The sequence below is a fragment of the Mobula birostris genome, chromosome 2 (assembly GCF_030028105.1).
Source record: "Mobula birostris isolate sMobBir1 chromosome 2, sMobBir1.hap1, whole genome shotgun sequence".
NCBI classification, from domain to species: domain Eukaryota; kingdom Metazoa; phylum Chordata; class Chondrichthyes; order Myliobatiformes; family Myliobatidae; genus Mobula; species Mobula birostris.
The window spans coordinates 177,577,880-177,605,729 of NC_092371.1; the positions used below are offsets into that span (position 1 = coordinate 177,577,880).

The 27,850-nt window shown below is 43.7% G+C and overlaps 1 protein-coding gene across 2 annotated transcripts; it reads right to left on the reverse strand.

Annotated features, from left to right (window-relative positions):
- Positions 1-289: 289 nt before the first annotated feature.
- On the reverse strand, positions 290-27,757 carry LOC140193941 (glutathione S-transferase alpha-4-like). 2 transcript variants are annotated; one of them, XM_072251132.1, is made up of 8 exons: positions 27,682-27,710; positions 21,104-21,147; positions 19,265-19,362; positions 15,135-15,186; positions 13,957-14,089; positions 8,680-8,821; positions 3,481-3,609; positions 290-829 (listed from the first exon to the last, which is right to left on the reverse strand). In XM_072251132.1, exons 3-8 carry the CDS (start codon positions 19,346-19,348, stop codon positions 707-709), a joined length of 663 nt encoding a protein of 220 aa, XP_072107233.1. In that variant the 5' UTR covers positions 19,349-19,362; positions 21,104-21,147; positions 27,682-27,710; the 3' UTR covers positions 290-706. The 2 variants fall into 2 exon arrangements, with proteins under 2 accessions (XP_072107233.1, XP_072107232.1); XM_072251131.1 differs by lacking the exon at positions 21,104-21,147 and having other exon boundaries at positions 27,682-27,757.
- Positions 27,758-27,850: the final 93 nt, after the last annotated feature.

Sequence of the window (27,850 nt, forward strand, 5' to 3'; positions counted from 1 at the left end):
GTGACCAGAACTGAGCATAATGTTCTAAGTGTAGTCTAACCAGGGTTTTATAGAGCTGCAACATTATCTTGTGGCTCTTAAACTCCATCCACCAACTAATGAAGGCCAACACACCATGCATCTTCCTAACAACGCCATCAACTGCCTTGCGTATTGTTCGTTCAGATCAGAACATTAAGCAGTTCAAACCATAGCGTATTTTTCAGGGGAAGTTGGGAGGTAGAGGAGGTGCACTGTATTCAAGACCAGGATAACTTGTTCTGATGCCACACAATGATGCCAAACAAGAGAATGACAAGGAAACTTTATTGTATTATTATACTTTCATCAGTTATTATCTAATGTTCAGATGAGTGAAAGTTCTTTTTAGATTTCAATTGGATGAGTTTATAGTGATTTCACTTGGGTTTCACAGAGATAATTATGAATCACATTTGATATATTTTCAATGATCTCACAGGAGTGAAACTTCACAATATCTGTCAACTTTTCTTAATATTTATTGCTTACTTCCTTTTTTTTATTTCCACAGTTTGCTGTTTCTTTCTGTATTAGTTGTGTGCATTTTCAGTGATTCTTTTGTGTTTCTTTGAATATATTGTGAATGCCTGGAAGAAAATGTATAAAATGTACACATCTAAGTATTCTGATAATCAATTTCCTTTGAACTTTGAACTTCCAGAAGGCAACTTCTACAACTTTGCTTTCAAAATCGGAGAACTTCTTTCGCAATCTGAACGTAATGATCATCTGGTGGCGGCTTCCTGGGACTTCCTGGCTGCAAGAACTTCTGAATTCTTGGCAAACTGCTGATCTTCAGCTTGAATTTCTGGAATTATTGGAACACATAAGTTAGTCATCTCAAACAACTAGCCAATCTACCTGGAGAAACAATGTGATGTAATACTGGAATCACCGCAACATACTGCTGGAACATGTCAGCTACAGATTTCATTTTGTTATTCTTCTGTGTGGGGAACTTGCCTGAGTGACACCATCACGTGTCAAACTCTTTCTGAACTGCCTAAGGCCTGTTGATTTAAGGGGCACAACAGGCTGCAGGTGCTAGGATCTGGAGCAATGCACAAACTGCTGGAGGGACCCAGCAGCTCAGGCAACATCTGTGGAGAGAAATGGACAATTGATGTTTCAGGTCAAGACACTTTCTGTGGACCGAAAGACTGGGAATTTAGTCATTATAAAGAGATGAGGGGGAGGAGTATGGGAAGAACTGGCAGATGGTAGGTGGATCCAGGTGAGAAGGGGTGATAGGCAGATGGAGGAGTGGAGGGTGGGAATAGTGACAGAGGTTGGGAGGTGATGTGTTTTGGTAAGTAATTAGCAGATGGAGAACAGGAGAGTGGGAATAGTGACAGAAGCTGGGAGGTGATAGGTGGACATGACAGTGCTGAAGATGGTGGGATCTGATAGGAGAGCAAGATGAAACATGGAACCAGATAAAAGATCCGGGGAGAGGACCCAGTGGGAAGAGTGCGGGGTGGGGGGGGGGGTGGAATGGGGGCTGGGGTGTGTGTAGGAGGAACTGGGTGGATCAGGTGGAGAGGGTAGTGTTCAGAGGGGGAGCAGTTACTGGAAGCAGGAAAATTCAGTGCTTATACTGTTGGGTTGTAAACTACCCTGGAAGGATATAAGGTGCTGTTCCTCTGGTCTGTACTTGGCTTCACCATAGTAGTGGAGGAGGCCAAGAACAGCCAGGTTGGTGCAGGACTGGGGAGGGGAATTAAGCCAAGAGTTTCAGGTGGCCATGTCAGACGCCTTGTTTCTCCGGGTGAACTCTTTGATTCCAAAGTCTCAGCCTATGTGAGGACAGATTTTATTCAGCAGTGCTCCAGAAGGGATGAAAGAGATCAACATCCCGCACCTGTGGAGTGCGACTGCTTACAGGCTTCAGCCTGAAATACCGACACTGTATGTGGACATCAGCGTGAAGTGCCATGCCACCAGGCAGAGCAGACCCAATGGGCCAAATGGCCTAATGCTGCTCCTTATGGTCTAATGTCCTTCAGGAACAGCTACTTCTCTGCAAGTATCCGGTTCTTGACCAAACCTACTCAACCATAACCCTACCTCAGCCATGGAACACTACAGACCACCTCTTGAACTACCAAAGATTTGTCTCCGGTTGTGTCTTTGTTTTTTGTGCTAATATCTGGTTTTGTGCAGACTTTTTATCACTGTCTTGTATACATAATCTATGTTCTCTGTGCTGATTGTACCACTGTGACTGTGATGCTGCTGTATTGTACCTCTCTGTAACGGAGCACATGATAGTAAACTAGACCTGACTCAGTCACTTCATGAAGATGTAACTGGGATTTCTGCCCACACGACATGAAAGCCAACACGAAGAACTGGGCGATTTGACTTCAACTCAGAGATCTCAGGGCAAAGGGATATACATGTAGAACAGAGATGAGGGGAATTTCTTTAAACAGGTGGTGACTCTGTGGAATTCATTGCCACAGATGACTGTGGAGGCCAAGTCATTGGGTATATTTAAAGCAGAGGTCAATAGCTTCTTCATTAGTAAGGGCATCAAAGATTACAGAAAGAATGCAGTTGAGTGAGGTAATAAATCAACCAAGATGGAATGGTGAAACAGACTCAACAGGCTGAATGTGCTAATTCTGCTCCTATGACTTATAGTCTAAATGGAGACACTAAACATAAACTGGACAGCAGGTGAATATACAACATAGAACTGTGCAGCACAGCACAGCCCCTTTGGCCCACGATGTTGTGCCGACCTTTTAACCTACTTCAAGGTCAGTTTAACCCTTCCCTCCCACAAAGCCTTCCATTTTTCTATTTTCCATGTGTCTATCGAAGTGTTTCTTAAATGCCTCTAATGCATTTGCCTCTGCATCTCCCGAGTCATCCATTCCATGTACCCACCACTTTCTCCATTAAAAACTACCTCTGACATCTCCCCTATACCTTCCCATAATCACCTTAAAATTATACCATCTGGTATTAGCCACAGAAATGAAACTGTAACAAAGCTGCACATTTTCCACTTCTTCAGGAACAGTTTCCTGGTTCTCAACACATTCTATTATGAGTGGTACAGATAGGGTAAATGGAAGCTGGCTTTTTCCACTTAAGTTGAGTGAGATTTTAACGAAAGGTCAGGGGTTAAGGGTGAAGGATGAAATACTTACAGGAAACCTGAGGAGGAATTTTTTCACTGTGAGGGTGGTGAGAGTGTAAAATGAGCTGCCAGTGGATGTGGGTTTGATTTAAGAGAAATTTGGACAGAAGCATGGATGAGAGGGTTATGGAGAGCTATGGTCCAGGTGCAAATAGATGCAACTAGACAGATTAACAGTTTGACATGGACTAGGTGAGCTGTTTGTATGCTGTAATGTTCGATGACTCTATAGCTCGAACCATTTTGAACCATTTGTTGTTCTGTCTCCCGTACCCTGTCTGCTCGGCCTTTCAGACTATGGATCCTACCTTCAGCTGCGGGAAATCGGTCAGAATGAGTGGGAATTTCTCCTCCAGCATCAGGATAGCCTCCAGAACTTGCAGATCAGCAAGGGTGAGCTGATTCCCGACCATGTATCCTGTCTGTTGATTAATGCTCTGCCAGGAGAAAAGAAAACTGTTAAAAAAAGCATTCAAATTCAAAGTAAATTTATCATCAAAGTACATATATGTAATCATATACTACCCTGTGATGTATTTTTTGTGGGCACAGTAAATACAAAGAAACACAATAGAATCAATGAAAGACTGCACCCAACAGGATGGACAAACAACTTATGTGCAAAAGACAACAAACTCCAAATTAAAAAAGAAAGGGGAAAAAAAGAATCAATGGCAATAAAAAATAAATAAACAAACAAGCAAGTAATAAATATTGAGACCATGAGATGAATATTTCTTGAAAGTGAATCCATAGTTTGTGAGATCAATTCAGTGATGGGGTGAGTGAAGTTGTGTGAAGTTATTTCCTCTTGATCAAGAGCCTGATGGATGAGGGGTAATAACTATTCCTGAACCTGGAGGGTTCTGAGGCTCCTCTACTTCCTTCCTGATGGCAGCAGTGAGAAGACAGCATGGCCTGGATGATGTGACTCCTTGATGGATGTGATATCGCTCCACGTGGATGTGCTCAATGGTGGGGAGGGCTTTATCTGTGATGGATTGGGCTGTATCCACTACTTTTTGTAGGCTTTTCTATTCAATCACATTGGTGTTTCCATATCAGGCTATGATGCGATTAGTCAATATATTCTTCACCGCATATCGATTAAAGCATACCAACTAAAGCATATCAACCTTCAATCAACTCCAGATGTTAACTATGCATTTCCCTCCACAGTACTGCCTGCCTTGCTGAGTTCTTCCAGCATTTTGTCTGTTGCTTACAATCACAAAGTTTATTCCAACAAACAGTTCACCCTCAAATGTAACACAGTTAGAGGTCAGACTAGGGTTTAGGGACAAGGATGAGAAAGAGTTAGAGGTCAGGCCTCCACTACACGTTCGAAGGTCAAGGAAGTGGATGTGTGACAAAGAACATTCGTGGATATTGAGCTGTCCCAGGTAGGTGGATCCTGGTATCAGATCAAGGAAGCATGAGACTGGTCAGTCTATGTCTGAAGTTCAAGCCTTGAGTTCAGGGTCCTTTATTTGGATAATCTGGGGGTGGATACCAAAGATCAAAGCCTGAAGGTCGATCAGAATTTCAGAAGTTGAAGCTGATGGCTGCAGTTTGGAGACTGGAGGCCCAGAGCCTTGTCCTAGGGTTGGAGGACTGTGTGTGTGTGTGTGTGTGTGTGTATGTGTGTGTGTGTGTGTTGTGTGTATGTGTGTGTGTGTGCGTGTGTGTGTCTGTATGTGTGTGAGTGTGTGTTGTGTGTGTATGTGTGTGTGTCTGTGTGTGTGTGTGTGTCTGTATGTGTGTGTGTTGTGTGTATGTGTGTGTGTCTGTGTCTGTATGTATGTGTGTGTGTGTGTGTGTGTGTGTGTCTGTATGTGTGTGTGTGTGTGTGTGTGTGTGTGTGTGTGTGTGTGTGTGTGTGTGTGTGTGTGTGTGTGTGAAGGAGAGGAAAGGGGCTTGTTTTGCTGTTACTTTGTTGCTTCCTGTGTTTTGCTGTGCCGTGCATTACAAGTATGATATAATGCTGACACTTGTGGGCTACCCCAGCACATCCTTAGGTGTTTTGGTTGTTTACATAAGCAACACATTTCACTATATGTTTCAATGTACATATAATAAATAAATCTGAATCTGTACTGCGGCTCAGAATACCCTGCAGGCTTTGCTATTCCCCAAGGTAGAATGTGTCTTTATTCCAGGTTCACATGGAACAGTGATAATGCCAGTAGTGGACTGCATTTCATAAAGGCATTACTGAGAAGGGAGAAATGGATTCTGGAGAAAAAGATTGTCCAAAAATAAATACATAGTGCAAATGAGGAATAGAGAGATGTGTTCATGGCCAAAGTCAGTTAGATCACATTTTTTCCCCTTTCTGATGTTTGGTCTAAACAACAACTGAACCCCTTGACCACGTCTGTGTGCTTTTTTGGCACTGGGGTGCAGCCACATGATTTGCTGATTAGATACTTGCATTAAATAATAGGTGTGCCTAATAAAGTGACCACTGAATGTAAATCAAATGGTATGCTCTGTTGGTAAGTGTTATTTGTTCACAATTTTGGCTTGTTTCTTGTTGCTTTGACATAGCACATGGAACAACATGGAAACCAGCCCTTCGGACCTTGTTAACTGATGCCAAATTAATCTGAACCTCTTCTGCCTGCAGATGGTCCATATCCCTCCATCCCTGCATATTCATGAACCCATCTAAAGGCTTCTTAAACATCACCATCATTTTGCTCTGCTGCTTGCAAGATCAATTGCCTCTGGAGTTCAGGTGTTGGTTCTGGTCGCTGAGTCTGCAGTTGGTGCTAGGGAGGTGGAGTTGGATCTACACCGGGGCCAACAGCGGACTCATGAGACCATGTTGTCAGCTGGAACTCGGGGCATTAATGAAATCACAGCCACTGAGCAAGATGCTGGAGGAACTCAGTAGGTCAGGCAGCATCTGTGGAGAAAATGGACAGTCGACATTTCAGGTCAACACCCTTCTTCAGGACTTAAAGATAGAGGGGAGATAGTCTGTGTAAAGAGGAGAAAAGTGGTGGAGCAAGAAATGGGAGGTGATGGGTGCACCCAGGTGAGGGGCAAGATAGGCGGATGGAGGAAGGAAAGGTGGGAATAGTGAAAGAGGCTGGGAGGTGATGGGTAAATCCAGGTGAGGGGCAATGATGGGCAGATGGAGGAGGGGAAGGTGTGAATAGTTATAGGGACTGGGAAGTGATGGGCGAAGGTGACGGATGGGTGCAGGTGGTGGAATCTGTTAGGAGACCGAAGTGGAACAAGATTCAAATGGAGAGAGGTGGGGTGGGCAGAGGGGAACAGTGGGGGAAGGGGCCCAGTGTGAGGGGTGTGTGGGTGATAGGGCAGAAACAGTGATGGAGGCTGGGGTGGGTGCTGGAGAGTGTAGGGGTGAAATCTTATCTTCCTTTGGCCAATCTTTTCCTGTTACACCCTCCCCTATGCTGTCTGCAGGGTTCGAACTGGGTGCACGCTGCTTGATGTCCCACCTATTTCCCACTTCATCCCCATTACACACTAATAGCAAACTCACAACCCCTTGCTGAACTCCCCATTCTCCCATCACACACTGAGGCAAGGTCACATCCCCTGGTGAACTCCACATTCTCCCATCACACACTGAGGCAAGGTCACATCCCCTGGTGAACTCCACATTCTCCCATCACACACTGAGGCAAGGTCACATCCCCTGGTGAACTCCACATTCTCCCATCACACACTGAGATAAGGTCACATCCCCTGGTAAACTCCCCATTCTCCCATCACACACTGAGATAAGGTCACATCCCCTGGTGAACTCCACATTCTCCCATCACACACTGAGGCAAGGTCACATCCCCTGGTGAACTCCACATTCTCCCATCACACACTGAGATAAGGTCACATCCCCTGGTAAACTCCCCATTCTCCCATCACACACTGAGATAAGGTCACATCCCCTGGTAAACTCCCCATTCTCCCATCACACACTGAGATAAGGTCACATCCCCTGGTAAACTCCCCATTCTCCCATCACACACTGAGGCAAGGTCACATCCCCTGGTGAACTCCACATTCTCCCATCACACACTGAGATAAGGTCACATCCCCTGGTAAACTCCCCATTCTCCCATCACACACTGAGATAAGGTCACATCCCCTGGTAAACTCCACATTCTCCCATCACACACTGAGATAAGGTCACATCCCCTGGTAAACTCCCCATTCTCCCATCACACACTGAGATAAGGTCACATCCCCTGGTAAACTCCCCATTCTCCCATCACACACTGAGATAAGGTCACATCCCCTGGTAAACTCCCCATTCTCCCATCACACACTGAGATAAGGTCACATCCCCTGGTAAACTCCCCATTCTCCCATCACACACTGAGGCAAGGTCATGTCCCCTTGGTAAACTCCACATTATCCCATCACACACTGAGGAAAAGTCATGTTCCCTGGCGAACTCCACATTTTCCAATCACACACTGAGGCAAAGTCATGTTCCCTTGCTGAACTCTCTATTCTCCCATCACACAATGAGGTAGGGTCACATCCTTACAAAGTAAATGGCAGGATACTTGGTAGTGTGGAGGAGCAGAGGGATCTGGAGGTACATGTCCACAGATCCCTGAAAGTTGCCTCACAGGTGGATAGGGTAGTTAAGAAAGCTTATGGGGTGTTAGCTTTCATAAGTCGAGGGATAGGGTTTAAGAGTTGCGATGTAATGATGCAGCTCTATAAAACTCTGGTTAGGCCACATTTGAAGTACTGTGTCCAGTTCTGGTCGCCTCACTATAGGAAGGATGTGGAAGCATTGGAAAGGGTACAGAGGAGATTTACCAGGATGCTGCCTGGTTTAGAGAGTACGCATTATGATCAGAGATTAAGGGAGCTAGGGCTTTACTCTTTGGAGAGAAGGAGGATGAGAGGAGACATGATAGAGGTGTACAAGATATTAAGAGGAATAGATAGAGTGGATAGCCAGCGCCTCTTCCCCAGGGCACCACTGCTCAATACAAGAGGACATGGCTTTAAGGTAAGGGGTGGGGAGTTCAAGGGGGACATTAGAGGAAGGATTTTTACTCAGAGAGTGGTTGGTGCGTGGAATGCACTGCCTGAGTCAGTGGTGGAGGCAGGTACACGAGTGAATTTTAAGAGACTACTAGACAGGTATATGGAGGAATTTAAGGTGGGGGCTTATATGGGAGGTGGGGTTTGAGGGTCGGCACAACATTGTGGACCAAAGGGCCTGTATTGTGCTGTACTATTCTATGTTCTATGTTCTATCCCCCTAGTGAACTCTCCATTCTCCCATCACACACACTGAGGCAAGGTCACATCCCCCTGGTAAACTCCCCATTCTCCCATCACACGTTAAGGTAAGGTCACATCCCCCTCGTGAGCTCTCCGTTCTCCCATCACACACTGAGGCAAGGTCACTCCCTTGATAAACTGCCCATTCTCTTACTACATCCCAATCACTATTGACAGCAAGGTCATGCTCCCTCGCTGAACAACCACCTGGAGCAGTGGAATACCTTCTCAAATGCAGGGAAGTATCTGTTTTTGGCTTTTGTTTCCATCCGGGTGAGGTTGTTGTCCTTCTCTGCAGCCGAAAGGAAGGGGTGTTGCATCACAAGAGTCATCAGATCTTTAGCTCCTTCAGAGTACATGTCAATCCTGCAAATAGAAAGGAGACTGAAGTCTGCTTCAGTTCCCGGTCGCAGTACTGAAGTTTCAGAGTGCTACAGTTATACTGCCTGTGACATCCAACCAGAAAGATCAAGATTGAGATTGCTTGTTTTTAATTTTTATTTAGAGATTCAGCATGGTTACAGGCCCTTCTGGCCCAATGAGCCTGAGCCACCCAATTACAGCCACGTGACCATGTGTCTTAGGAACGTGGGAGGAAACAGGAGCACCCGGGAAATAAACCTACTCAGTTGCATGGAGAACATACAAACTCCTTGCATACAGCAGCGGGAACTGAACCTGGGTCATTGGTGCTGTAAACTGCTACACTAGCGTTTGTTACATATACATCCATGGAAAGTGGCACTTTGCATCAATGAACAACACAGCCGAAGGATCTGCTGGAGGCAGCCCGCAAGTGTCACCATGCTTCTGGCAGCAGCATAGAATGCCCTATAACTTACTAACTGCAACCTGGATGCCTTTGGAATATGGGAGGAAACTGGAGCACCTGGAGAAACCCACAGAATCATGGAGAGAATGTATAAACTCCTTACAGACAGTGACGGAAGAGAACCCAGGTCACTGGCACTGTAAAGCATTACATTAAGTGCTATGCTACCAGGCCACCTAATAAGGCATCTAAGATCATAAGACTATAAGACACAGGAGTCGAATTAGGCCACTCAGCAGAATGAGTCTGCTCTGCCATTCCATCATGGCTGATTTCTTCTTCGGCTGTCCATCGATTTTTGATGTTGGCTGAGGCCTGGGCAAGGTTGTACGGAAGACCGGCAGCTGCCCATGCTGCAAGTCTCCCCTCTCCACACCACCGATGTTGTCCAAGGGAAGGGCACTAGGACCCATACAGCTTGGCACCAATGTCATCGCAGAGCAATGTGTGGTTAAGTGCCTTGCTCAAGGACACAACACGCTGCCTCAGCTGAGGCTCAAACTCACGACCTTCAGATCACTAGACCGACGCCTTAACCACTTGGCCATGCAACACTGTCTTTTTTTCCCTCTCAACTCCATTCTCCTGCCTTCTCCCTGTAAGCTTTGATGACCTGATTGATCAAGAACCTATCAACCTCTGCTTTAAATACACTCAATGATCTGGCCTCCACAACCGTCTGGGGCAATGAATTCCCACAGATTTATCACCCTCTGGCTAAAAAAAAAAAAAATCCTCCTCATCTCTGTTCTAAATGGATGTCCTTCCATTCTGAGGCAGTGCCCTCCGGTCCCAAACTCCACCACTAGAGGAAACATTCAAACATTCTTTCCACATCCACTTTAATCTAGGTCTTTCGATATTTGACAGGTTTCAATGAGATCCCCCCTCATTCTTTCAAAGCCCAGCGAGTACAGGCCCAGAGCCATCAAACACTCCTTATGCAGGTTAATGCTAACTTTCCCTGGTGTCATGGATTCTTGATTACCTGACTGGCAGACCACAGTATGTGTGCTTGCAACACTGTGTGTCCGACAGAGTGATCAGCAGCACTGGGGCTCCACAGGGGACTGTCTTGTCTCCCTTTCTCTTCACCATTTACACCTCGGACTTCAACTACTGCACAGGGTCTTGTCATCTTCAGAAGCTTTTGGATGACTCTGCCATAGTTGGATGCATCAGCAAGGGAGATGAGGCTGAGTACAGGGCTACGGTAGGAAACTTTGTCACATGGTGTGAGCAGAATTATCTGCAGCTTAATGTGAAAAAGACTAAGGTGCTGGTGGTAGACCTGAGGACAGCTAAGGTACTGGTTACCCCTGTTTCCATTCAGGGGGTCAGTGTGGACATGGTGGAGGATTAAAAATACCTGGGGATACAAATTGACAATAAACTGGACTGGTCAAAGAACACTGAGGCTGTGTACAAGAAGGGCCAGAGCCGTCTCTATTTCCTGAGGAGACTGAGGTCCTTTAACATCTGCTGGACGATGCTGAGGATGTTCTATGAGTCTGTGGTGGCCAGTGCTATCATGTTTGCTGTTGTGTGCTGGGGCAGCAGGCTGAGAGTAGCAGACACCAACAGAATCAACAAACTCATTCGTAGGGCCAGTGACATTGTGGGGATGGAACTGGACTCTCTCACGGTGGTGTCCGAAGAGAGGATGCTGTCTAAGTTGCATGCCATCTTGGTCAATGTCTCCCATCCACTAAATAATGTACTGGGTGGGCACAGGAGTACATTCAGCCAGAGACTCATTCCACCGAGATGCAACACAGAGTGTCATAGGAAGTCATTCCTGCCTGTGGCCATCAAACTTTACAACTCATCCCTTGGAGGGTCAGACACCCTGAGCCAATAGGCTGGTCCTGGACTTACTTCATAATTTCCTGGCATAATTTACGTATTACTATTTAACTATTTATGGTTTTATTACTATTTATTATTTATGGTGCAACTGTCATGAAAAACAATTTCCCCCCAGGATCAATAAAGTATGACTATGACATTCACAGAATCACTCTCATAACCTGCTTTGGACCCTCTCCAAAACCAACACATAATATGTCCTCCTGAACAGGACGACAAGGCCAAACTTGTTTAAATACAACTCACACATTAAATCTTATAAGGAGCACATATTACAATGTAAAGGACTCTCAGTTACCTATGCTTTTGTTATCAGTATTCATGAATGACCTTTAGATTCCTTTCAGAAGAACATTAGCTGCTGGAGTTGGCGTATATCATTTATTGTCTTTCACTGGGCTAATTGTTAAACAAAATACTAAATGAATGGGTAAAAGGGCAAATAAATCTGGAACACAGGTGAACCATAAAACCAGCATTCTTTTTCTTCTTCTTCTATTTCCGGCTGTTTAGACGCATCTAGGCATATTACAGCTCTCTGCAGGATGTATAATTAATTATAGAACTTCAAGGAACTCAAATTCTCGAATACAACCTAGTCTCACGTATAAACTGAATAATAGACTCTTCAATCAGATGTTGATTCTCTTGATGGCCAAACAAAGATTTAATAGAAAACCAAAATAAAGTTAAGCCGGACAGCCTCTTGAACAACATGCTTCTTTCAATTATGTATCGATTACAGCTCAGCAAAACATGCTGGACTGTCTCTGGACTACCACAGTCACATCATCCAGTAGGATGTTTTCCTATTATCTCTAAATAATAATTTAGCCCACAGTGCCCTAGCCTAAGTCTTGTAAATTTCACTGTATCTCTATGAATTAAAATGTAACAGTCTGAGACCTTTTTAACTAGTGGGTGACTAGAAAAATAATGCCTGCCCCTTAATTCTTTTTTCCAATCCTCCTGCCACTTCTTCTCTATACCTTTTTTAATCCTACTTTTCAATTCTGCTCTGCCTAGGGGAACTCTAATTTCTACTTGCCTGCTCTGTAAGGAAGACTTTGCAATGCCATCCACGATTTCATTTCCCTCCACCCCAGCATGCCCAGGTATAAAACCAGCATTACTGGTTGCCTGAGCAATTAATAACACAAAGCTGAGGAATTTAAATTGAGGCATTGAGCTCACAAGAAATTAAACAATGTGAATCCAGTATAGCCTGGGAACACTGGAGTATTGTGCACCCTCTGGGCTCAATTAAAAATAAAACTGAGAATGTGAAAAATGAATTTTGGATGTTGACACACATGTTGCGTGTTCACTGGGAAGAGTTGGTGATGTTTTCTCTAAGCCTTGGAGGTGATTCACTGAAATGAATTTGAACAGAATACAAAACATGAAACATTACAATGTTGTGCAGACCTTTTAATCTACTCTAAGATAACTTTAACCTTTCTCTCCTACATAGCTTTCCATTTTTGTATCATCCATGAGGCTATCATTTAGCCTATATCTGTCTAAATCCTTCCCATCCATGCAACTGCCCAAATGCCTTTTAAATGTTTATGTATCTGCCTCAAACACTTCCTTTAGCAGCTTGTGCCACAAACATGCCACCCCCTGTGTGAAAGTTTATTCCTTGGGTCTATTGCATTTATCCCCTCTCACCTTAAATATGCCCTCTAGTTTTAGATTCCACTACTCTGGGAAAAAAGACAGTGTGTGTTCTATGCCCCTTGTGATTTTATACACTTCTAAAAGGTCACCCCCCATCCCCAGTCTCCTAAATTCTATGGAGTAAAGTCCTTGCCTGTCTACCCTCTCATTGCATCATCTTTCTTCATGGTGTTCTCACAGAATTTATGTAGATTGGCTCTTTGTGGAATATTGCCAAGGAAGACTCCCTACAGCTCAACACAATTTATCATTTCATTGTGATGGACACACAAAGGGGGAACATTGCCATATGACCACAAGACATAGGAGCAGAATTAGGCCATTCGGCTGATTGAGTCTACTTCGCCATTCCATGACAGCTGATTTATTATCCCTCTCAACCCCATTCTACTGCCTTCTCCCTTTCACTTTTGACGGCCTGACTAATCAAGAACCTTTCTACCTCTTCTTTAAAAATACCCAATAACTTGGCCTCCACAGCTATCTGTGACAATGACTTTCACAGATTCACCATCTTCTTGCTAAAGAAATTCCTCCTCGTCTCTGTTTTAAAGGGATGTCCCTTGATTCTGAGGCTGTGCCATCTGGACCTAGACTTCCCTACTAAAGAAAACATCCTCTCCATATCCACTCTATCTAGGCGTTTCAATATTCAATAGGCTTCAATGAGATCCCTCCTCATTCTTCTAAACTCCAGCACGTAAAGGCCTAGAGCCATCAAATACTTGTCATACATTAATTCTTACATTCCTGGGGTAATTTTCATCAGCCTCCTCTGGACCCTCTCTAATGCCAGTACATCTTAGAAATGGGGCCCAGAACTGCTCACAATACTCCAAGTGCACTTGAACCAATATCTTATAAAGCCTCAGCATTACATCCTTGTTTTTAGCATCTAGTCCTCTTGGAATTAGGCAATAAATGATACCACATTTCATGGTAGAATAAATGACAGAAAGGTTTAATGTCAAAGTAGTCCCTTTGGACTCCGAAGGATTATTCACCTACACTGCATGCTCAAGCTCTCATGTGTCTTGGAGCAAGTTTAGAAACTGAACTGGAAAGAAAATGATCAAATTCTCAAGTGGAGGGAATGAATTGTATGGTGTTGACATACAGTGCTCTTTCATGGATATCCTTTCCATGGAGATTGTACTTTGCTGCAAAGTAGTTCAAGATTGCATTGGTCTGCACCAGCTTCATCCCATCCACCTCAACCATTGGGACCTGTTCGAACAGCAGAAATCCATCTGTCAAGAGGAACAGAGACAAATGTATTTGGGACCAACTCACTTCAAATTCACACTAAAAAGACAAACCAATAAAGACACAAATGATTCTGCAGATGCTGGAAAGCCACCACTGCTTTATCTTTTCCTGTCAGTCACCTTATGTACAGTCCCTCCCATGCCTACTATATGTATATACGTTTGTATATACGTTATCTTGTGTATTTATTGCATCCTTTATCTTATTGTGTTATTCTTCTGCTACATTGGAACTGGAGTAACAATTATTTCATTCTCCTTTACACATGTGTACTGTAAATTACATTAAATAATCTTGAATCTTAACAAAATAATGGAGGAATTCCTTAGGTCAGGCAGCATCTATGGAGCGGAATAAAGAGTCAATATTTCAGGTGTCCTGATGAGAGGTCTTGTCTTGAAACACTGAATGTGTTATTTCTTTCCATAGATGCTGCCTGACTTTCTGAGTTCCTCCAACATTTCGTGTATGTTACACCAATGAAGACTGAAGTTGCAGAAAGTATGGCTTACAGTCAAAATTATGAAACCACTACATATAATGTTAAAACAAAATATCCTCCTGAACTTTGGAAAGGTTTTCACCCCAGTCCACTAACAAATGTAAAAATGAAAGCTCAGAAAGGGTTCAAATTTTGGATGCCACTGCAAAAGCCAATCTTGCTTGGCCCCCAAATTGTCTAAGAGAAATAGGATGCTGCAGATTCGGCAGCTGAAATAACACACAAATTATGAAGAAACTCAGTGGTTCAGGCTGCATCTGTGCAGGACAGAGCCTTTGGGTTGAGAACTGTCATCTGGACTGGTATTTTGGAGATGCTGCCCGAGTTCCTCCACCATCTTGTGTGTTGTTCCAGTTCCACCATTTGCAGTCTCCAGTGTCTAAAATTTAACAGTTCTGTAGTCTTGTGCGTACGATCCACAGAGATGCCAATGGACAAGTGATTTAGACTTGGCTTATTCCTAAAAACCAGCCACTGAGCACACCCATTCCCAGCCCACGAAGCTCATTATTTAATCTTCCTACCTTTCAGTAGCTGCTCATACTGCTCCCTGGTCTCGAGGAATACTTCATCAAACTGAAATGAAAAATCAACAAAAGACATTTGTTAAAACATCTCAAACATGCTGTTGTCCATTGCTCTCTCCAACGTATTTCAAGTGATTTCTCCACCAGAGATACTTATTGACAACATTGAACTTTCAATCCAAGCACTGTAGCTAAAACTGACAAATATACACTCAAAATGTAAACCTATTTGGTAATTGTTTTTGACCTGCATTTCTGAAGTGTAAAATTCTTCATCTGTACCTTCAAAATTCAATGCCTCCTAAAGGACCCCCATCACCCAAGACAGGGCTTCTTCTGATTACTACCATCAGCAAGGAGATACAGCAGGCTGAAGACACACACTCAGTGTTTTAGGAACAACTTCTTCCTCTCTGCATCAGATTTCTGAACAGTCCATGAACACTACCTCACATTTTGTTCTCTTTGTCCACTATTCATTTAATTTTTTAACATATTTCTTATTACAATTTATAGCATATTTTATGTAATGCACTGTACAGCTGCTGTAAAACAAATTTCAAGACATATGTCAGTGATAGTAAGCTTCATTCTAACTCTCAATTATTCCCTGTTCATTGCCTGAATTCAGTCATTTATTTGTCCTAACACCAAATTTTTATTTGGTTTGCTTATTTAGAGACAAAGAATGTGACAGGCCTTTCTGGTGCAACAAGCTGGGCCGCCCAGCAACCCCTATTTACCCCAGAATGATTTTACAATGATCAATTAACCTACTAACAGGTACGTCTTTGAACTGTGGGAGGAAACCAGAGTAGCCGGAGGAAACCCAAGAACAAACAAACTTCTTAATTCTGGAATGCATACTGAGAGGGTATTGGAGAATTCTATAATTGTAGATTTAGCTGCTAGTGAAACGAGGTGTGGCATTTTTCTTTTTCCTTTACAGATTTATGTACATTTTATCTGATATTATCCAAAGTTTGACATTTTCTTACCACACCCAGTCAACAAATATAGGACTTGTGGCTCCTAGCCAGGTATACGAAACTAGGTGGGGTATGGATAGGGTTAATGCAAGCAGGCTTTTTCTACTGAGGCTGGGTGATGGTAAGAGACCTAGATCGATTGGATACCCAGCGATGTTCTTCCTACAGTTGAAATGGTCAATATGAGGGAGGCATAATTTTAAGGTGATTGGAGGAAAGTACAAGGAGGGTCTCAAAGGTAAGATTTTACACAGGGAGTGGTCGGGTGCGTGAAAAACCATGCCAGGGTGATGGTAGAGGAAGATACATTACAGGCATTTAAGAAACTTTTTGATAGGCATGTAGATGACAGAAAGGTGCAGGGCTAGGTGGGACGGAAGGGTTAGATTGATCTTAAGATTCGGTAAAAAGGTTGGGTTGTAGGGCCTGTACCATGCTGTGCTGTTCTATGTTCTTCAGATGTTGTTGGATGCAGAATTGTCACACACCAAAAGTTAAGAGAAAATGCAAACACCCCTTGGGCGAACCTATAAAAATCCCTGGAAGAACCTGTAACAACTTCTGGGGAAACCTGTCATGGCTGCTGCTATGGCACATTCAGTCTTTCCTGAGTCAGCCTTAAAGAAGAGGCGAGTGCTTTTGTAAAGAAACTGATGGTTATGTTCAGACTTCACAGTGATATAGAAATGTGGTCAGAATTCAAACCTAAAGCATACATTGCCAAACATTTGTGATCTATTTTCACCAACAATCCACCTATGTGCCACCAGTACTGGATCATTAACCTGAATTAGGACAAACAAGAAGCTCTGCAAGTTTGGACCAAGAACTGGAGGTTGGAGGCCTACTGTCTGTGAGTTTGTGAGTCCAAGCCAGGGTCTGAAGGTTGGAGGCCTACAGCCTGTGAGTCCGAGCCAGGGACTGAAGGTTGGAGGCCTACTGTCTGTGAGTTTGTGAGTCCAAGCCAGGGACTGAAGGTTGGAGGCCTATAGCCTGTGAGTCCGAGCCAGGGACTGGAGGTTTCAGGCCCACTGTCTGTGAGTTTGTGAGTCCAAGCCAGGGACTGAAGGTTGGAGGCCTACAGCCTGTGAGTCCGAGCCAGGGACTGGAGGTTGCAGGCCCACTGTCTGTGAGTTTGTGAGTCCGAGCCAGGGACTGGAGGTTGGAAACCCAATATTAGTGAGTTTTCAGGTCTATAGCAGAGAGTGGAGATCCAGAATTGGACTCTCCTGGGATTGGAGGCACGTCTGTGTGTGTGTATGTGTGTGTGTTTGGGTGATTGGGTAGTTGGGTGGGAGGGTGGGAAGGGGGCTTGTTTCACTGTTGTTGTTACTGCTTTTGTTGTTCTGCTGAACACTGTGGGCATGCTATGTTGGTGCCAGAATGTGTGGCAACATGGTCTGTCCCATCATTGAGGGTGTTGGTTGTTAACATAACTGACATATTTTGCTGTATGTTTCGGCGTATATCTGATAAATAAATCTGTTAGAACTGACGTGGCAGGCTAAGCAAGCTTGGAGCGGAACAGGGTGATTTTGACTGTGTCAGGCAATTTGAGAATTGCAATTACTTTTATCAGGAATCATAGCAAACGAGGAGAGGGTGTTCTGTTCTGCAATTTAATGCAGTTAAAAAGCCGAGAGCCAGTTCTGGTGGGATGTGGGATCTGGGAGCCGATATCTTCAAAATTACCCCAATCCATCTGATGTAACATTAAGTACTTGGCACCATTCCAGTTGCCCTCTCTCTTCTTGCAGCCGTGAGAGACCAGGATATTAAACACTTTCTGTCTCTAGTGCAAAGGGAAAAGGCCTTCATGACCCAAGATATCTCAGCATTAACCTTGACGTTCTTATCAGTTTAAAAAAAATGTTGTTGTGAGTTTTCTTTGCCTTGCAACAGTTCAAGGCGGTGTTGATGAGGGGGTGGGGAGCAGGATCTGAAGTTAATTAATTGCAAATTATGGAATCATCTCTGTCAACAGCTGATTCTACTCAGGATCTGACTGCAAAGTAATTGTACCTTCTGGTTCAGTTCATTGTTTCCTTGAGAGTAACATGGATGATTTTGGTGCTGAAAGAGGATATGGACAGCTTGTGTGGAATAATAATTGCATTTGAGATCTGTTCTTCATGAGGATGCAGCTTGGTGGCTGAATTGATGTAAGTGACTGAGGTCAGTACTATAGATGCAATTTATTTGTAACCACTCTCAACATTCCCCTTATCTTTTTGCATCCATCCTGTTTTGCTTGGGAGAACTTGGTCAGTTTGCCGACCACAATAAACTAGGAGGGAAATCTTGCATTGTAGCTAATGTGTGTTGTGTTGGATTGAGGGGGAAGTAGCAGAAAAGCAGAGTGTTTGCTAACAAGTGGAGAGAGGGGACAATGTTCAAAGAGCCCCTGGTGTGCTGGTAGGCAAGTCACTGAAACTCCACACAGGTATAGCAACCAATTGAGAGGGCAAATAGGCCTTTAGAAGGGCTGAGTACAGGAGTGGGTGTTCTGTAATATAGTATGTCTGAACTTGGAGTATTATGTACAAATGGGTCTCTTTACTTAAAGGAGGTCCTAGCACAGAGAGAGTACTGTAAAAGGTTTACTGGACTGGTTCCAGGAAAAGCAGGTTTGCTGTGTGAGGTGATGTTGAGTTGATGGGGCCTGTACTGTCCTGTGTTCAGGAAAACAATGAGATCTCGCAGAAAGTTAGAATGTTCTTTAAGGCCACTGGGATGGATGTAGGAAGGATATTTGACCGTAAATGAGGAATCTGAGACCAGTGTGTACTTTGAAGAAAATGGGGCTGGCCATTTAGGACTGAGATGAGGGCAGCTCTTTCTCACCCAGAGTGTGGCATGTCTCTGGAATTCTCTGCCCTGGTGGTTTTGTTGCTGAGTTCATTCAAATCAGAAATTGATCAATTTGGAGTTGAAATGGAAGTGGTTCAGTGGAAGCAGGTGGTTTTCATAAACAGGAGGTAGTTCAATGGGCCGTGCATTCCTCTGTCCACATGGTGTAGAGGCAAAAAATGCAGCTGATCTATTACCCTTCATAACTTAGATTTTGTCAGTCACCAGTACAAATCTTCCTGGACAAATGTATGTAATGAACTTTATTCTACATAACTAGTACACAACCTCAACTCCTGCAGCTGCCAAAAGCCAGCGAACAGACTCCATTTTCCCTCTTCCATTGAAATAATACAGCTTGGGCTTCGCCATCTTGATGCACTCTCCTAGAAACAGAAAGTAAGATCAGATCAGCTGTAGTGCCATCAAAGTTCAAAGCAAATTTATTATCAATATACATATATGTCACCATATTAAACTCTGAGGTTCATTTTCTTGTGGACTTACTTGTAATAGAATCAATGAACACCAACTTGGATGTTCAACTAGAGTGCAAAAGGCAAAAAACTGTGCAAATACAAATGAAGTAATAATAAATAAATAAGCAATAAATATCAAGAACATGGGATCAAGAGTTCCTGAAAGTGAGTCCATGGGTTAGGGGAACATCTCAATATTGGGACAATTGACGATGAGTGAAGTTATCCCTTTCAGTTTAAGAGCCTGTTAGCTGAGGGGTAATAACTGTTCCTGAATCTCGTGGTGTGAATCCTGAAGCTCCTGTACCTCCTCTTGATGGAAACAATGAGAAGCGAACTTGTCCTAGGTGCTGGGCTTTCCTGCGACATCATCCTTTGTAGTTGTACTCAATATTAGGGAGGGCTTTACTCATGATGGACCGAACTGTACCCACGACTTCTTGTAGAAACTTCTATTCAAGGGTATTGGTGTTTCCATACTAGCTTTGTTGTTTTGCTTGTGTTCTGTGTTGTTCTGACGAGCATTGTGGATGTGCTATGTTGATGCCAAAATATATGGTGACACTTGTGGGCTGCCCCCAGCACATCCTTGAAACACATTTCACTTCTGTTTAATGTACATGCAATAAATCTGAATGTAATGTATCTGTTTCTACCAACCCTGGCAACATGTTCTACACACCTACCACTCTGTATAATTAAAAAAGAAACTACCTCTGACATAGCCAGGGGTGGTAGTGGGGATAAGCTCCCACTACCTATAAAGTGCTCCAAATGGTGTGCGACTCTAACAGCCTCTGATAACCATGTCCAACTCTTGGCCTTCACCTGTAGCTTAGCTACTATGTCTGGCCAAAATGTTTCTACTGACAAGAGAAGGGGCAATGGTGGACCACTGACCAGTTGCTTCAGGCAGGTGGGGCTCGTCAGCCCACCGAGGAGAAGAAAATCTCTAGTTTTAAACCTTCGCTGTCTTGCAACGACACCTATCCCTTGGAAAGGCTTCAGGAGTAAACTCCGAGGAAGAAATCTGGAGCTGGGGGTCCCTAAAGCAGTTTGATGTTGTCTACAACTTCACTCTGGCAATCTGTGTGACGACACTGGTGCCAAGCTGTATTGGCGTTTGCCCTTCCCTTGGACTACATCAGTGACATGGAGAGGGGAACCCACTGCATGGGCAACAGCCGGTTTTTCCAAATCTTCCCACCCAGGCTTGCACCTTGGAGAGGACACAGTTCACCAGAGTTGCAAACCCATGATCCCCTGGGATCGATGGCTGCCTACCTCTGACATTCCCTGCCATATTTTCCTCCAATCACTTTAAAATTATGCCTCCTTACATTAGCCATTTCCACCTTTGGGGGAAAAAGTCTCTGGCTGTCCACTCTATCCTATGCCTCTTACCATCTTGTACTCTTCAATGAAACCACCTCTCACTTTCTGCATGATCTGTGTGTACAAGTCTGGACTTTGGTTATTTTATTTATTTGGATACCCTTGGCACGATTACACATGGCTTTCTAAAGTTTGTTCAGTTGATTTTAGTTGGCTTCATGAACACAACTTCTAGCAAACAGACACATCGAGACCAGAAACTCAGTGCAATTGAACTGAGCAAATACCCAAATATGGGGCCTCTGTGGTTTACCTGGTTTAATGCACCATCAGACAATTTCCTGAGATGTTTGCAAACTTGTCATGTAATACAAAGGGAAAAAATGTTACTTTTGGAAATAACAGCAGGAAAAATGATTGTTGGAAACTGTTCATAATATGGATAATTGTCTGGCATGAACATCGACTTCTCTAACTTCCGCTAATGCCCCACCTCCCCCTCATACCCCATCTGTTACTTATTTTTATGCACACATTCTTTCACTCTCCTTTTTCTCCCTCTGTCCCTCTGAATATACCCCTTGCCCATCCTCTGGGTTCCCCCCCCCCTTGTCTTTCTTCCCGGACCTCCTGTCCCATGATCCTCTCGTATCCCTTTTGCCAATCACCTGTCCAGCTCTTGGCTCCATCCCTCCCCCTCTTGTCTTCTCCTATCATTTTGGATCTCCCCCTCCTCCTCCAACTTTCAAATCCCTTACTGACTCTTCCTTCAGTTAGTCCTGACGAAGGGTCTCGGCCTGAAATGTCCACTGCACCTCTTCCTACAGATGCTGCCTGGCCTGCTGCGTTCACCAGCAACTTTGATGTGTGCTGTTTAAATTTCCAGCATCTGCAGAATTCCTGTTGTTTGCGTTTTTAAATTGTCAGTGTTGCTTAGTATTCTTATTTTCTAATTAAGAGCTTTACTTTAAACTCAAAGTTTGTGTGGGGCAAGTCATGTTTTCCTAACTTGATTGAATTTTTTGACAAGGTGACAAGAGAGATTGATGAGGGCGGGGCAGTGAATGTTGTCTATGTGGATTTTAGAAAAGTGACAAAGTCCCTCATGAGGCTAATCCAGAAGATTAAGGTGCATGGGGTCAATGGTGAATTGGCCGTTTTGATTTAGAACTGGCTTGCCCATAGAAGACAGATGGTGGTGGTTGAAGGCACTTGTTCTAGGTGGAGATCTGTGCTTAGCAGTTTTCAGCAGGGATCTGTACTGGCACCATGGCTGCTTGTGATGTATACAGTAAATGAGCTGAATGTAAGTGTAGATGGGAGGGTATGTAAGTTTGTAGATGATGCAAAGATTGGTCGTGTTGTGGATACTGACGAGTTGCAGATATGGGTAGAGAAATGTCATATGGAGTTTAACCTGAACAAATGTGACGTGTTGCACCTTGGTAGGTCAAATGTAAAACAACAGTACAGTGTTAAGGGCAAGATGCTGAAGTGTTGCTGAGCAGAGAGATCTTGGGATCCAATTCATTGCTCCACGAAAGTGGCTCGATAGGGTGGTTAAGAGGCTTATGGAATGCTTGCTTTTATTAGTTGAGGCATTGAATTCAAGTCATGAGGTTATGTGGCCTAACCAGAGGTCCTTAAATTTGCAGCATCTGGTGTATTACTTATAGTTCTGGTTGCCCCATTATAAGAATGATGTAGAGGATATGGAGAAGGTTCAGAAGAGGTTTACCAGGATGCTGTCCAGTTTGGAGGGAATGTGCTATCATGAGAGGCTGGACAAGCCTGGGTTGTTTTCTCTGGAGCTGAGGAGAGTTTATAAGATTGAGAGGAATAGACAGAGTAGACTGGGAGTACCTGTTTCCCAGGGTTGAAATGTCTAAAACCAGAGGACATGCATTGAAGGCTCAAAGTTGACATGAGGGTTAAGTTTTTTTTACTTAGTGTGGTTGTGCCTGGAATGTGTTACCTGGTATGGTGGTAGATGCAAATACATTAGAGGTGTTTAAGAGACGTTTAGATAGGCTCATGAATGTGAGGAAGATGGGAGAATATGGACGCTGTAGGTAGAAGGGATTAGTTTCTAGGGTTTTAAAACTTACTCTCTAGCTAGTTCAGCACAACACTGGGGGCTGGAGGACCCATTCCTGTGCTGTACTGTTCTATGTTCTATATACCACCTTGAGATTCATTTTCCTGTAGTCATTTACAGGGAACAGGGATGTAAAGAAATACAAAAGAATTTATGATAAATTATAAATAACTGGTCCCTCAGCCTAACTCGTGTATGTCTATTTAAGCTAGTCCCATTTGCCTGCATTTACCCCACATCTCTCTAAACTTTTCTTGTCCAAGTACCTGTCCAAATGTCCTTTAAATGCTGTAATTCAATAGGTTTCAATAGATACATTTAATGTCAGAGAAATGTATACAATATAATCCTAAAATTATTTTTCTTCACAGACATCCATGAAAACAGAGAAATGCCCCAAAGAATGAATGACGGTTAAAACATTAGAACCTCAAAGCCACCCCCCCCCCGCTCCCCCTCTCACGCACAAGCAGCAGCAAGGCAATGACAACCCCCACCAGCAAAAAGGTATGGCGCCCTCCACTCGAGCGTACACCAAAGCATCGATCAAGACAGACTTACAGTACCCCAAAAACTATTCATTCACCCGATAATTTGACATACCACAGTCTCTCTGTCTCTCTCCCCCAATAAGGAAAAAGAGGTGGCCCTGTTTCACAATGAGAGGGGAGACATAACAAACAACTTGCTGATTTACGATGTTAAAAGTCTGTTGCGTCACTCTTTCCGAGCTCTGCGCCGGGGGAGTTGGCACCGAAAAGGTGCAGCTCTCTGGACGCACAACCCACGGTAGCTAACCCACTGCTCCCGGTGATCTCCTGCGACACTTCAGTCAGGGGCACTGGCCTAGAATCAGCATGTCCCCAGAGCCACGAAATCCCGGAACCTTGAAGGCGTGCTCGTCTTCCAGGCTGCGTCCTTGGGATATAAAAAGCAGCCAGTCGTGAGGCCCTGAGAGCGGGTCCCATTCCCACAAAGAGCCGAAGTCGGAGTGTAATTGTACCCATCTCTACAACTTCTTCTGCAGCTCATTCCATATTCCCAGTACTCACTGCGTGGAAAAGGGTGCCTCTCAGCTCCCTTAAACCTTTCCTCTCACATTATATTAACCCTTTTCCTCCCTAAGGCAGACAATGCCTCTCCTGATTTCTATCAGCCTCCATATGATAATCTGTCAGCTTCCTACACTAAGGGAGAAAAAGTCTGGTAACTGAGCCCTCCATTCCCAGCAACACCCTCGTAAATCTTAAACACAATAGATTCTTGAAAATTCAGAGCAACGTTCAACATTTCGGGCGGAAACCTTTCATCAGGGCTGGACAGGAAGGGGAAAGAAGCCAGAATAAGCCCCAGTGTACTCCTCTCTCTCCCTGCAGCACCTTTCCAGACCCGTTGAAGGGTTTTGGCCTGAAACGTCGATGGTTATGTCTCAGAATAGATGCTGCCTGATCTGCTGAGTTGCCCCAGAATTTTGTACGTGTTACTTGTAAATCTTTCGGCACCCTTTTTCATTTTAATGACATTCTCCATTCATCTTTGAATCTGGATGAGTATTCTACAGTTGTTACTGACTTCATTAAAACCTGTGTGGATGAGTGTGTGCGCCTACAAAGACTTGCAGTAGGCTAGATCTGTGGCATTCAAGTCTGGTGACCCAGGTCTGTACCAGAAAACCAGGTATGAGTTGCGGAGTGCTATTTCGAAGAGAAAAGAGAAAACTTCAAACGAGTTTGGAGGCCACATCGGATTTACAACTCTGGAAGGATTTGCAAGACATTACTTCCTACAAAGCAAAACCCTATAGCTTAAATGGCAGTGACGCTTCACTATCAGATGAACTCAACACCTATGCCCGCTTTGAAAAGGAGAATATAACTACAGCTGTGAAGATCCCTGCTGCACCTGATGACCCTGTGATCTCTGTCTTGGAGACCACTGTTAGGCTGTCTTTAAAGAGGCTATCCTTGCAAGGTGGAAGGCAATGAGGGAGTAGCTGGTAATGCTCTGAAAACTTGTGCCAACCAACTGGTGGGAGTGTTCAAGGACAATTTCAACCTCTCAATGCTATGGGTGGAAGTTCCCACTTGCTTCAAAAAGGCAACAATAATACCAGTGTCTAAGAAGAATAATGTGAGCTGCCTTAATAACTATTGCCTAGTAGCACTCACATCTACAGTGGTGACAAGCTTTGAGAGGTTGGTCGTGACTAGACTGAACTCCTGCCTCAGCAAGGATCTGGACCCACTGCAATTTGCTTATCGCCACAATAGGTCAATGGCAGATACAATCTTCACATGGCCTTAGACCACCTGGACAATACAAACACCTATGTCAGGATGCTGTTCATTGACTATAGCTCAGCATTTAACACCATCATTCCTACAATCATGATTGATAAGCTACAGAAACTGGGCCTTTGTACCTCCCTCTGCAATTGGATCCTCAGCTTCCAAATGGGAAGACCACAATCTGTGTGGATTGATGATCTCTCCTCCTTGCTGAGGATCAACACTGGTGCACCTCAGGGTGCAGCTTAGCCCACTGCTCTACTCTCTCTACACCCATGACTGTGTAGTTAGGCATAGCTCAAATACCATCTATAAATTTGCTGATGGTACAACCATCGTTGGTAGAATCACAGATGGTGATGAAAGGGTGTACGAGAGATATGCCAACTAGTGGAGTGGTGTGGCAGTAAAAACCTGGCACTCAACGTCAGTAAGACAAAAGAGCTGATTATGGACTTCAGAAAGGGTAAGATGAAGGAACACATACCAATCCTCAGAGGGATCAGAAGTGGAGAGAGTGAGCAGTTTCAAGTTCCTGGGTGACAGGATCTCTGAGGATCTAACCTGGTCCCAACATATCAATACAGTTATAAAGAAAACAATACGGTGACTATACTTCATTAGGAGTATGAAGGGATTTGGTATGTCAACAAATACACTCAAAAACTTCTATAGTTGTACTGTGGAGAGCATTCTGACAGGCTGCATCACTGTCTGGTACGGAGGGGCTACTGCACAGGATCAAAGGAAGCTGCAGAAAGTTGTAAATCTAGTCAGCTCCATCTTGGGTCCTAACCTACAAAGTACCCAGGGCACCTTCAAGGAGCCGTATCTCAGAAAGGCAGCATCCATTATTAAGGACCTCCGGCACCCAGGGCATGCCCTTTTCTCACTGCTACCATCAGGTAGGAGGTACAGAAGCCTGAAGATACACTCAGCAATTCAGGAACAGCTTCTTCCCCTCTGCCATCCGATTCCTAAATGGACATTGAACCTGTGAACAATACCTCACATTTTTAAGATGTATTATTTGTTTTTGCACCATTTTTAATCTAGTCAATATACTTGTACTGTAATTAATTTATTATTACTTTTTCTATATTATGTATGGAATTAAGCTGCTGATAAGTTAACAAATTTCACGTCACATGCCGGTGATAACAAACCTGATTCTGAATTCCATAGTTGGGTAACCTGAACTGTACACAGTATGGTCTCGCCAACGGCCTGTATATCTATAATACCATGCTTCCAACCGCAGTTCAAAGTACCTTTATTATCAGAGTATGTATACCACGTACAACCTTGAGATTCACCTTCTTACAGGCAGCCTCAAAAAGAAACAATTCACAAAAAACTCCCCGGCACAAATACGGCCATGCATCGAATGTGCGAAAAAGAGAGAACAAATCCTGAGAATATGAAGCATAGAGACCTGACATTGCCCTGACTGAAGAACGCACTTAGTGTCTACCATCTTTACCACTCATTCGTTCCAACTGTTCTCCACGTTTGGGAGGTCTCTAACCACTTCGCTTGTTGGGAGAGTCTTGGAACATCCGCGCCCTGCCGGAGAATTTGTTATGAAACGCATCCACTTTCAATACAGTAATATCTTAGTGAATTGGTACAATTTTCTTATTAAGATTACGAAATGTTTTCGTCAAATATTAGTCCCACTTGCAGACGGCCACGCAGGCAGTTTTAAAATTCTGGGGCAATGCTGAGCGATAAGGGGAATAATACTGAGGAGTGAATGTGCATAAATTGTACCCCCCAGGCACTGAAATCCAGCACGCCTTTCAAAGCTCAAAAGATCAAGGTAAATTTATAATCGAATATTTGTCACCATATAGGACCGTGAAATTCATTTTCTTGCGGGCACAGTAACTCACTTTATAACTATTATTTCCTATCTTGTGTACAGCCTCGCGTCACTTTATGGACATTCAATCTAGGTACAGCCATCTTGTGTATTTATATTTATTGTGGTTTTTTTTACCATTGCAATGTTCTTTCTTTTGTAACTTCACGATACTGTCAAAACGTACATGTTGCTTTGTATCGAGCTTCACAGTGTGGAAACTCAAAAAGTTCAAAGTAAATTTATTCCCAAAGTACACATGTCACCCTATATTACCTTGATTTACTTTCTTGCGGTCGTTAACAAGAAAATGAAACTATAATCTAGAATGTATTAAAAATTACAAATGGTCCTAACAGCTTTGTGGGCCGAAGGGCCTGTACTGTGCTGTACGTTTTCTAAGTTCCCATGTTTTCTAACTCTGTATCGGATCCGGACTCTCAATTATTTTGTTCTCCTTTGGTCCTGAAAAACGACTGTGTACACCAGTAGTTATGACAATAAAAAGTGACTTGAAAAGCAATAGAATTAATGAAAGACCTCTCATAACAAAACGGACAAACTATGCAGCTTCCAGCAGGCACTGAAATGAAATGAATTTGTCTTGTGAATCAGCAACTAAATTCAAAGTGAGCACTCACCTCGTCCGCTCAAACTGCTCTCCACGCACGAAGTTCAACTGCGAATGCTGTACGAATATAGTGCAAGGAGGAGGGCGCCTCGAGCCGTTCCACCAATCAAGCTGTCGATCATTTGCATGTTAGCGCAAAGTTCAGCGGGAAACATTCTCATCACACTTGTAAAGTGTTT